At 37.9% G+C, this 12778-nt stretch overlaps 1 protein-coding gene across 2 annotated transcripts in view; it reads left to right on the plus strand.

The window, feature by feature from the left end:
* Nucleotides 1–12778, plus strand: part of ZNF81 (zinc finger protein 81) — an 82251-nt gene that overhangs the window by 47433 nt on the left and 22040 nt on the right. For both annotated transcript variants that reach the window (XM_049643767.1, XM_049643766.1), the window contains one exon: nt 11481–11607. In XM_049643767.1, coding sequence (XP_049499724.1) covers nt 11481–11607 — 127 coding nt within the window. The remainder of the gene's footprint in view (nt 1–11480; nt 11608–12778) is intronic.

Below are 12778 nucleotides of genomic sequence, written 5' to 3' on the forward strand. Positions count from 1 at the left end.
ATAAAAACATTAAAAAAATTTTTAAAAAGTAAGCATTAAAAAAATTAAAGAGGCGTCTGGGTGGCTCGATCGGTTGGGCGTCTGACTTCAGCTCAGGTCATGATCTCGCAGTCTGTGAGTGTGAGCCCCACGTCGGGCTCTGCGCTGACAGCTCAGAGCCTGGAGCCTGCTTCAGATTCTGTCTCCATCTCTCTCTGCCTCTCCCCCTCTCTCACTCTGTCTCTCTCTCAAAAATAAAATAAAAACATAAAAAAAATTTTTTTTTTTAAAAAGCCACTTTCTTTGCTCATCCATAAGAAGCAACTCCTGATTCAGTAAAGTTCATCGTGAGACTGCAGCAGTTCAGTTCCATCTTCAGGCTCCACTTCTAATTCTAGTTCTCTTGCTATTTCCCCCACATCTGCACTTACTTCTCTACTGAAGTCTTGACCCCCCCCCCCCAAAATCGTCCGTGATGGTTGGTTGGAATCAACTTCTTCTAAACTCCTGTTAATGTTGATATTTTGACCTCTTCCCGTGAATCATGAATGTTCTTAATGGCATCTAGAATGGTGAATCCTTTTCAGAAGGTTTTCAATTTACTTTGCCCACATCCATCAGAGGAATCTGTGGCAGCTATAGTCTTACAAAATGGGCTTCTTAAGTAGACTTGAGAGTTGAAGTTACTCCTTGATCCATGGGCTGCAGAACGAATGTGATGTTAGCAGGCATGAGAACGACATTAATCTCATTGTACATCTCCATCAGAGCTCTTGGGTGACCAGGTGCATTGTCAATGAGCAGTAATATTTTGAAAGGAATCTTTTTTTTTTCTGAACAGCGGGTCTCAACAGTAGGCTTAATATATTCAGTAAACCATGTTGTAAACAGGTGTGCTGCCATCCAGACTATGTTGTTCCATTTATAGAGCACAGGCAGAGTAGATTCAGCATAATTCTTAAGGGCCCTAGGATTTTCAGAATGGCAAATAAGCGTTGGCTTCAGCTTAAAGTTACCAGTTGAATTAGCCCCTAACAAGAGAGTCCTTTGAGGCTTTGAAACCAGGCATTGACTTCTTTCTAGCTCTGAAAGTCCCAGATGGCATCTTCTCCCAATAAAAACCTGTTTCATCTGCATTAAAAATATGTTGTTTAATGTGGCCCCCTTCATTAATTATCTTAGCTAGATCTTCTGAACACCTTGCTCCAGCTTCTACATCAGCGGTTGCTTTTTTCACCTTGTACTTTTTAAAATAATTTTTTAAATGTTTTTATTTTTAAGAGAGAGACAGAGCACCAGCAAGGGTGGGACAGAGAGAGAGGGAGACAGAATCAGAAGCAGGCTCCAGGCTCTGAGCTCTCATCACAGAGCCCGACGTGGGGCTGGAACCCATGAACTGTGAGATCATGACCTGAGCCGAAGTCGGATGCTTAACCGACTGAGCCACCCAGGCGCCCCAACCTTGCACTTCTTTGTTAGCGATACAGCTTCTTTCCTTACGCCTCATGAACCAACCTCTGCTAGCTTCAGCCTTTGTTCTGTGGCTTCCTCACCTCTCTCAATCTTCGCAGAGTTGAGAAGAGTTAGGGCCTTGCTTTGGATTGGGCTTTGGCTTCAGGGAATGTTTTTGCTGATTTGGTATCTTCTGTCCAGACCACTCAGACTTTCTCCATATCAGCAAGAAGGTTGTTTCACTTCCTTATCATTAGTGTGTTCACTGGAGAAGCACTTTTAATTTCCTTCAAGAACTAGGCTAACTGGTTCAAGAGGCCTGGCTTTTGGTTTATCTCAGCTTTTGACATGCCTTCCTCACTCACTAAGCTTAATCATTTCTAGCTTTTGGTCTAAAGTGAGCGACCGGCCATGTGACTTTTCCTTTCACTTAAACACTTAAGAGGCCATTGTAGGGTTATTAATCGGTCCAATTTCAATATTGCTGTGTCTCAGGGAATAGGGAGTCCTGCCCAAAGAGAGGGAGGGGGATGGGGGGATCGGCTGGTCAAGCGAACAGTCAGAACACACACAACATTTATCAATTAAGTTCATGGTCTTATGTGGGTGCAGTTCGTGGCACTACCAAACCAATTGCAATAGTACCATCAAAGATCACTGATCTGAGATCACCATAACAAATAAAATAATAATGAAAGAGATTGAAATATTGCGAGAATTACCAAAATGTGACACAAAGACACAAAAGGAGCAAATGCTGTTGGAAACATGGCACTGATAGACGTGCTTCAAGGCAAGATCTCAACAGACCTTCCATTTGTAAAAAATGCAGTGTCTGCAAAATGCAATAAAGTGAAGCACAGTAAAACAAGGTATGCCTGTGTTATGAAAAGAATGCATGTTACTTTCATGATCAGACCCTAGCGTACTTCCTTAGATTTTTTTTTTCTTGTAATCACCTGCCTGACATACTGTATAGTCTTCTCTCCTTTTTTTACGGAGCCATTCGTTCTTTCATTAATCACCATGCGTTTTCCTTTTTCCATACCTTTCCCTTTGTCTTTTCTAGAAAATACTTTCCCCCATTTGTCTCCATCACACTTACTTTTTCCCCAAGATCCTATATAAACTGTACCAACTCTAAGCACTCGAGTAGACTTACTTTTTCTGTGGAGCCCACAGTGTACCTCAAATATATTTCTAACATACACTTTTTGTGTGTGTGTGTTTTGAAACTGAGTTATATTTGAAAGACATTGAATTATATATAGTTTGATGAGTTTTGACAAATATATATATATATATATATATATATATAAAATTGACCAATATATTTATATATGTAACCATCACTCAAACTGAAATACAGAATGTGTCCATCACCCTTGCAAGTTCCCTTTTGACTAGTCAATTTCTTACCCCTGAGGCAACCAGTTTTAAGATTTTTAATCCCTATAGATTAGCCCTGCTTGTTCTTGATTGTCACATAAATAGAATCATTTGTTCTGTGTTTGGCTTCTATTTATAAAATGAAATATATTTGGGGCACCTCAGTAGCTCAGTTGATTAAGTGTCCAACTTCGGTTCCAGTCATGATCTCACGGTTCTTGAGTTCAAGCCCCGCGTCAGGCTCTGTGCTGACAGCTCAGAGCCTGGAGCCTGCTTCAGATTCTGTGTCTCCCTCTCTCTCTGCCCTTCCTCTGCTTGTACTCTGTCTCTCTCTGTCTCAAAAATAAATAAACATTAAAAATTTTTTAAAATAAAATATTTTTAATGCTTATTTAAATTCAAGTTAGTTGACATACAGTGTAGTCTTAGTTTCAGGAGTAGAGCCCAGTGATTCATCTCTTGCCTATGACATCCAGTGCTCATCCCAAAAAGTGCCCTCCTTAATGCCTGTCACCCATAAAATAAAATATTTTTGAGAGTCATTCAGGTTGTATCTGTCACCAGCTCTTTCCTTTTTATCACTGAGTATTCCATTGTATGAATATACCATATTTTGTTTATGCAGTCACCTGCTGATGAACATTTTGAATGTCTTCTAGTATTTGGTTATCATGAGTAAAGCCTGCTATAAACACTCTTGTAGAATTTTTCTGAGGATATATGTTTGCATTTTATTTTAGTAACTACAGAGGAATGGAAACACTAGATTATAGGGTGGGTGTATGTTTAACTTTATTAGAAACTGCCACACAGGGTTCCAAAGTGATGATTCAGTTTACATTCCTTCCAGCAATTTTTTAGTTTATTATAAATTTTAGCTTTTCTAGTGAGTGTACAGTGCTATTTCAGTGTAATTTAAATTGCATTTTCCTCATATTCTTTGAGTAAATATACAGTAGTGCAATTACTAAATCATATAGTAATTCTATTTTTAATTTTTTGAACAGTCTCCATACTGTTTTCCACAGTTATGCACCTTTATGTTTATTGCAGCATTAATGACAATAGCCAAATTATGGAAGCAACCAAAGTGTCTATTGATAGATGAATGAATAAGGAAGATGTGGTATATATACATACACAATAGAATATTACTCAGCCATAAAAAAGAATCTTACCATTTGCAACAACATGGATGGATCTGGAGACTATAATGATAAGTGAAATAAGCAAGTTAGAGAAAGACAAATACCGTATAATTTCACTCATATGTGGAATTTAAGAAACAAAACAAACAAAAGAAAAAGAGACAAACCAAAAACCAAACTCTTAGCTATAGAGAACAAACAGATGGTTAGCAGAGGAAAGGTGGGTTGGGAGATGTGTGAAACAGGTGATGGGGATTAAGAGTATACTTACCTTGGGGCACCTGGGTGGCTCAGTCAGTTAAGCATCCAACTTCAGCTCAGGTCATGATCTCAAGGTGAGTTCAAGCCCTGCATCCGGCTCTGTGCTGATCGCTCAGAGCCTGGAGCCTGCTTCAGATTCTGTGTCTCCTTCTCTCTCTGCCCCTCCCATGCTCATGCTCTGTCTCTCTCTGTGTCAAAAATAAATACAAACATTAAAAAAGGAGAGAGTACACTTATCTTAACAAGCACTGGGTGATGTATAGAATTGTTGAATCACTATAGTGTATACCTGAAACTAACTGTATGTTAATTGCACTGGAATTAAAATAAATTTTTTACAAAATAAATAAACTGCATTTTCCTCATAACAAATGGTATTGAACAACTTTTCATATGCTTCATTGGCCATTTTTATCTTTTTTGGTGTCTGTTTAAGTTTTTTCCCATTTAAAAAAGTTGGGTTATGTGTCTTTTTGTTATTACTTTGTAGAAGTTCTTTCTACATTTTTACTGTGGGTATTTTGTGTATATATATATATATATATATATATATATATATTGCAAATTTTTTCTCCCAGTCCATGTCTTGACTTTTCATTTTCTTAATGAAATCTTTTCTGAACAGAAATTTTAATTTTTGTAAGCTCCTATTTATCAAAATTTTCTTTTATATTTGTTGCTTTTTGCACTATGTCAAGAAATCCTTGCTTGACCCAGTGTTGCAAAGATACCCTTATGTTTTCTTCTAGAACATTTTTAGTTTTGTTTTTTTTTTCCTTTTTAAAATTATAATTTAACTAACATGAAATGTCATATTGGTTTTAGGTGTACAACATCTTGATTCAACAATTTTATGTTAGTGCTTGGAACAATAAATGTCGTCAACATACGTTATTACAGTGTCATTGACTGTATTTCCTCTGCTGTACTTTCCGTCTCATGACTTATCTATTTTATAACTATAAGTTTGTACCTTTTAATCTCCTTTACCTATTTCACCCATCCTCCCTCCCACCTCCCCTCTGGCAATCACCAGTTTGTTCTCTGTATTTAAGAGTCTGCTTTTTCTTCTCTCCCTCTTTTTTTTTTAAATGTTTATTTATTTTTGAGAGAGACAGAGACAGAGTATGAGCAGGGGAGGGGCAGAGAGAGGGACACAGAATCTGAAGCAGGCTCCAGGCTCTGAGCTGTCAACACAGAGCCCAATGTGAGGCTCGAACTCACAGACCTAACAGACTGAGCCACCCAGGCACCCCAAGAGTCTGATTTTTCATTTGTTTCTTCATTTGTTTTGTTTTTTAGATTCCACATAAAGTGAAATCATACGGTATTTATCTTCTCTGACTTATTTTACTTAGCATAATACCCTCTAGGTCCATCCATGTTGTCACAAATGGCAAGATCTCATTCTTTCTTATGGCTGAGTAATATTTCATCACACACACACACACACACGTATATAATTCATATATATATACACGTGTATATATATTTTTTTATCCATTTTCTTTATCCGTTCATCTATGGATGGACACTTGGGTTGCTTCTACAATTTGGCTATTGTAAATGTCATGCTGCAATAAACATAGGGGTGCATATATCTTTTCGAATTAGTGTTTTCATTTTCTTTGGGTAGGTACCCAATAGTGGAATGCTGGATCATATGGTATTTTATTTTTAATGTTTTGAGGAACCTCCACACTGTTTTCCACAGTGGCTGTACCAACTAATTTACATTCCCACCGACAGTGCACAAATGTTCCTGTTTCTCCACATCCTCACCAACACTTATTATTTCTTTTTGATTGTAGCCATTCTGACAAGTGTAAGGTGATCTCTCACTGTGGTTTTGAGTTGCATTTCCCTGCTGATGAGTGATGTTGAGCATCTTTTCATGTATCTGTTGGCCATCTGTATGTCTTTTTTGGAAAAATGTCTATTCAGGTCTTCTGCCCATTGTTAAATCAGATTATTTGGGATTTTTTTTTTTTTTTTTGGTGTTGAGTTGTATAAGTTCTGTATGTATTTTGGATACTAACCCCTTATTGGATATATCATTTGCCAATATCTTCTTTCATTTACTAGGTTGCTTTTTTGGTTTGTTGATCATTTCTTTGCTGTGCAGAAGCTTTTTATTTTGGTGTAGTCCTAATAGTTTATGTTTGCTTTTGTTTCCCTTGCCTGAGGAGACATATCTACAAAAATGGTGCTAAGACTGATGTCAAGGAAATTACTGCCTATGTTTTCCTCTAAGAGCTTTATGGCTTCAGGTCTCACATTTAAATCTTTAATCCATGTGAGTTTATGTTTATGTATGATGTAAGAAGGTGGTCCAGTTTCGTTCTTTTGCATGTAGCTGTCCAGTTTTCCCAACACCATTTATTAAAGAGGTTGTCCTTTCCCCATTGTGTATATTTTTTCTCTTTTGTTGTAAATTAATTGACCATATATGGCTGGGTTTGTTTCTTGCCTCTCTCTTCTTTCTATTGATCTAAGTATCAGTTTTTATGCTAATACCATAATGTTTTGATTACTAGAGCTTTGGAAAATAGTTTGAAATCAGGGTTATGATATCCCCAACTTTGTTCTTTCTCAAGATTGCTTTGGCTATTCAGAGTCTTTTGTGGTTCCATACATATTTTAGGTTTGTTCTATTTCTGTGAAAAATGCCATTGGAATTTTGAGAGGGATTGCAGTGAATCTGTAGATTGCTTTTGGTAATATGGACATTTTAACAATATTAATTCTTCCAACCCGTGAACACAGAATATCTTTCTATTTACATATCTTATTTAGTTTCTTTCATCAGTGTGTTATAATTTTCAATGTATAGGTCTTTCACCACCTTGGTTAAATTTATTGGTAGGTATTTTTCTTGATGCAGTTATAAATTTGGGGGATTGTTTTCTTAATTTCTTCTTCTGGTAATTTATTATTAGTGTACACAAGCACAACAGGTTTTCGCATATTGATTTTGTGTCCTTGCCACTTTATTAAATTCATTTTTTAGTTCTAACAGGTTTATTTTTGGGGGAGTCTTTAGGGTTTTCTATATATAATGTGATGTCCTCTGCGAATAGTGATAGTTTTCCTTCTTCCTTTTCAATTTGGATGCCTTTTATTTCTTTTTCTTGTCTATTTGCTCTAGTTAGGAGTTGCAATACTCTGTTGAATAAAAGTGGCAAGAATGGACATCTTTGTCTTGTTTCTGATCCTAGAAAAGCTTTCAGCTTCCCACTGTTGATTATGATGTTAGCTGTGGGCTCATCATATATGGTTTTTATTGTGTTGTGATACCTTCTGTCTATACCCGCTTTGTTGAGAGTTTTTATCATAAATGGATGTTGAACTACGGCACCTGGGTGGCCCAGTCAGTTAAGTGTCATACTTTGGCTCAGGTCATGATCTCACGGTTCGTGGGTTCGAGCCCCATGTGGGCTCTGTGCTGTCAGCCTGGAGCCTGGAGCCTGTTTCGGATTCTGTGTCTCTCTTGCTTTCTGCCCCTCCCCTACTCGTGCTCTATCTCTCTCTCAAAAATAAATAAATGTTTTAAAAAATTAAAATAAATAAATGGATGTTGAACTTTGTTAAATTCTTTTTTTGCATCTATTGAGATGATCATATGATTTTTATCCATTTTGTTGGTGTGGTGTGTCATATTTATTGATTTGCAGATGTTGAACCATCTTTATGTCACTGGAATAAATCCCACTTGATCATTTTGTACGATTCTTTTAATGTATTGTTGAATTCAGTTTGGTAATATTTTGTTGAGGATTTTTAAATCTGTATTCATCAGGGATAGTGACCTGTAACTTTCTTTTCATGGGGTAGCCTTGTCTGATTTTGGTATCAGGGTAATTTTGACCTTGTAAGATGAATTTAGAAGTGTTCCTTTCTCTTCTGTTTTTTGGAAGAATTTGAGAAGGATTGATATTCTTTGAATATTTGGTAGAATTCATCAGTGAAGCTGTTTGGTCCTGGACTTTTCTTTGTTGGGAGGTTTTTGATTACTGTTTCAGTCTCCTTTTTAGTATTCAGTCCGCTTAAATTTTCTATTTTCTCATGATTCAGGCTTGGTAGGTTGTGTGTTTCTAGGCATTTATCCATTTCTTCAAGGTTGTCCAGTTTGTTTGCATGTAATTGTACATAGTGGTCTAGTTGGTGATTTTTATAGTTTTTTCTCTGTTGAACCATCCTATTATTCTTTCACTGTGAGCATATTTTTGTTTATGTCTTGAGCATACTTACAGAAAGCTGGTTTAAAATCCTTTACTGCTACTTCCAGCACTTGAATCAGTTCAGGGTCAGTCTCTGCATTTCCTCTTAAACCTCTGTTATTTCTCTTGATACCTTTCTGTCTCTTTCTGTGTTGGTTATTTTCAATTGTATCTTGGTTGTTGGGAATCATATATTGTAGACATTTTTAATTCTGTTTAGTTCCCCTGAAGATTGCTGATTTTTTGTTTCATTTGGGTTAGCAAGTATTTAACTTGGCTTAACTAAAACTGGAAAACTGTCTCCTCTGTGGCTTGTGGTAACCCAAAATTTAGTTAATTTGTGTAGTCAACCAGAGATTAGGAGGAGTTCACATGCAGAACTTAGGCACCTTTTTCTGTCTGAATTCTCCCTTGACTTTCTGGTGCTCATGATGTCTGCAAAAACTCTCCTTTGATTCTTCAAGTCAATAATTAGATTTTTTTTAATGTTTATTTCTTTTTGAAAGAGACAGAGCACGAGCGCGGGAGGGGCAGAGAAAGAGAGACAGAGAATCCGAAGCAGGCTCCAGGCTCCAAGCTGTCAGCACAGAGCCCCACACGGGGCTCGAACTCAAGAAACTACAAGATCATAACCTGAGCTGAAGTCGGACGCTTAACTGACTGAGCCACCCAGGTGCCCCTCAAGTCAGTTTGACTGAAGTTTTTCTAATGGAGTTTTAGTTACCCCCCCACCCCATGGCAAGTGACTAGGTCTACGCACAAACTAAAGGCTGTAAATTTGGTAAACATATCCAGTGCTGTCCCTTTTTCTAATTGTCAATTCTCCTCCAGTAAATACCTGATTTTGTTGCTCTTCAGTATCTCCAGATAGTTTTTTTTTAATATTTTGTTCAGAGTATAGTTGTTATCTATGTGAAAGTTGGTCTGATAAAAGAAATTCAGTCTTTCTGGAACTTAATTATTGTTAATTTTTGGTTTTTTGGTTTTTTTAATATGAAATTTATTGTCAAATTGGTTTCAATACAACACCCAGTGCTCATCCCAACAGGTGCCCCCCCTCAATGCCCATCACCCACTTTCCCCTCCCTCCCCGCCCCATCAACCCTCAGTTTATTCTCAGTTTTTAAGAGTCTCTTATGGTTAGGCTCCCTCTCTCTCTTAAGTTTTTTTTTTTTTTTCCCTTCTCCTCCCCCATGGTCTTCTGTTAAGTTTCTCAGGATCCACATAAGAGTGAAAACATATGGTGTCTGTCTTTCTCTGTATGACTTATTTCACTTAGCATAACACTCCAGTTCCATCCACGTTGCTACAAATGGCCAGATTTCATTCTTTCTCATTGCCAAGTAGTATTCCATTATATATATAAACCACATCTTTATCCATTCATCAGTTGATGGACATTTAGGCTCTTTCCATAATTTGGCTATTGCTGAAAATGCTGGTATAAACATTGGGGTACAAGTGCCCCTATGCATCAGCACTCCTGTATCCCTTGGGTAAATTCCTAGCAGTGCTATTGCTGGGTCATGGGGTAGATCTGTTTTTAATTTTTTGAGGAACCTCCACACTGTTTTCCAGAGTGGCTGCAAATTATTGTTAACTTTTGTATGTGGTATAAGGTATGGGCCAAGGTTTGTTTTTTTCATCCAAAACTTACATCCATTGTTCCAGCACAATTTTTGAAAAGACCTTCCTTTTCCCCAATGAATCACTGTGGTGCCTTTGTCAAAAAGAGTTTGTCTGTATGGGTATGGTTCTGTTTCTTGACTCTGTTCTGTTCTATTGATATATCTATCTGTACTTACATCAATACCACACTGTCTGAAGTATTGTAGCTTTATAGTAAGTCTTAACACTACATATAAATCCCTGCTTTGGCTATTCTAGGTTCTTTGCCTAGCCACATAAACATTAACATTTCCTTGCCAGTTTTTACCAAAAAGTTGACAAATAATTGATTGAACAAGTAGAAGACAAATGAGTATGGTGATAGCAAATTTCAATAACACTCAACCAATTTGATGTATATATTAATAGAATACTACAGCCATCAACAGCTGTATATATATTCTTTTCCAGGGACACATGAAACATTCTCCTAGATAGAGCATATGTAGAAATCATACAGAGTATATTTTCTGACAGTGTGGAATTAAGTTAGAAATGAATAACGAAAAAGCATCAAGAGAAAATGGCTGTATTTTTGACGAATAAATTAAAGCAATAGTAGAGGGAGCTATGTATAATTTAATTAAAAAAAGGTATACATGCTTCCTTCTAAAAGTTATAGAACACAAACTTCCCACTAAAATTAACAACAAAATAGGATCAAGGTCAAATCCTGTACAAAACTATTATTTTTAAAAATGTATGACTGACTGGGGTACCTGGGTGGCTCAGTTGGTTAAGTGCCTGACTTTGGCTCAGATCACGATCTCACGGTTCTTGAGTTCAAGCCCCGCATGGGGCTCTGTGCTGAGAGCTCAGAGCCTGGAGCCTGCTTCGGATTCTGTGTCTCCCTCTCTCTCTGCCCCTCCCCGGCTTGTGCTCTGTTTCTCTCTCTCAAAAACAAGTGGACATTAAAATTTTTTTAAATGTATGACTGACTGTTGTACCAATGAATAGCAAAAATTTACAATTCAATATTTGTATTCTACACATTATATATAACTAGGTATTTAATAGACACACCATATAGCATATTCTGGTGAAAGTCATTTAAAAAAATTCTTTGGGGTACCTGGGTGGCTCAGTCGGTTAAGCGTCTGACTCTTGATTTCGGATCAGGTCATGATCTCACAACTTGTGAGTTCGAACCCCACATAGGGCTGTCCGCCGACAGCACGGAGTCTGCTTGGAATTCTCTGTCTCCTTCTCTATCTGCCCCTCCCCCACGAATGCTCTCTCTCTCTGTCTCAAAAATAAATAAATAAACATTTAAAATAAAATAAAATAAAATAATTTCTTACTGATCTTCTCCCTATCACCCACTGCTGGCCATGTCGCCCTGAGCAGGATTGTGTTGTTACAGGGCTCCGTGTCGTTCGAGGATGTGACTGTGGACTTCAGCAGGGAGGAGTGGCAGCAGTTGGACTCTACACAGAGACGCCTGTACCAGGATGTGATGCTGGAAAACTACAGCCACCTGCTCTCATTGGGTAAGCACAGCCATTCTAAGAATCTACAAAGGAGCATGTAATGGATAAAATTGTATCCTCCCTGTAAAATATGTTGAAGTCCTGACCTCCAGTACCTCAGAATATGACCTCTTTTGGAATTAGGGCCTTTATAGAAGTAATCAAGCTTAAATGAGGTCATTAGGGTGGGTCCTAATCTGGTATGACTGGTGTACTTAAAATAAGGGAACTCTAGACAGAGAGACACATACACACGGAGGAAAGACCGTGTGAAGACACATAAAGAAAAGAAGATGGCCGCGTCACTAGAGTGATGCATCTGTAAGCCAAGAAATGCCCAAGACCACCAAGATGTTGGAGAGCAACATGAAACGGTTCCTTCCTGTTTTGAAGGTTCTACTTCAAAAAGAGCATGGCCTTACTGATACCTTGATTTTGGACTTCTGGCTTCCAGAACTGTGAGACAGGAGATTTCTGTTATTTCAAGCTGTCCAGCTTGTGGTATTTTATCATAGCAGCCCTAGGAAAGTAACATGAATTTTTATACTTGGGAAGTGGGTTGCTGCTGTAACAAATACTGAAAAAAAACATGGAAGTGGCTTTGGAATTGGGCAATGGGTAGAGGCTGGAAAGGTTTTAGGTACTTCACAGAAAAGGCCTAGATTGCTTTGAAGAGATTGCCGATAGGAATGTTAAAGGGGCTTTTGGTGAGGTCTCAGAGTGAGGAGCATGGAAACTGGAGGAGAGGAGATCCTTGTTATAAGGTGGCCGAGAGCTTGACTGAATTCTGTTCTGTTGAGTGGAAAGTAGAAATTGTAAGTGACAAACTTGGAATTTTAGCTGAGGACATTTTTTTCCTTTAATGTTTATTTATTTTGAGAGCAAGAGAGCACGTGCTAGCAGAGGAGAGAGAGAGAGAGGAAGAGAGAGAATCCCAAGCAGGCTCCACACTGTCAGCGTAGAGCCTGATGCAGGGCTGAATCTCCTGAAGTGTGAGATCATGACCTGAGTCAAAATCAAGAGTCGGACACTTAACTGACAACCACCCAGGTGCCCCTAGCTGAGGAAATTTCTAAGTAGTGTTAAAAGGCACGGCCTATGCTTTCCTTGCTACTTATAGTAAAATGTAGGAGGAAAGAAAGACATTGAAGAGGAATTGTTAGTAAAAATGAAGCAGAACTTGAAGATATGG

This window comes from Panthera uncia, chromosome X (assembly GCF_023721935.1).
Source record: "Panthera uncia isolate 11264 chromosome X, Puncia_PCG_1.0, whole genome shotgun sequence".
NCBI classification, from domain to species: domain Eukaryota; kingdom Metazoa; phylum Chordata; class Mammalia; order Carnivora; family Felidae; genus Panthera; species Panthera uncia.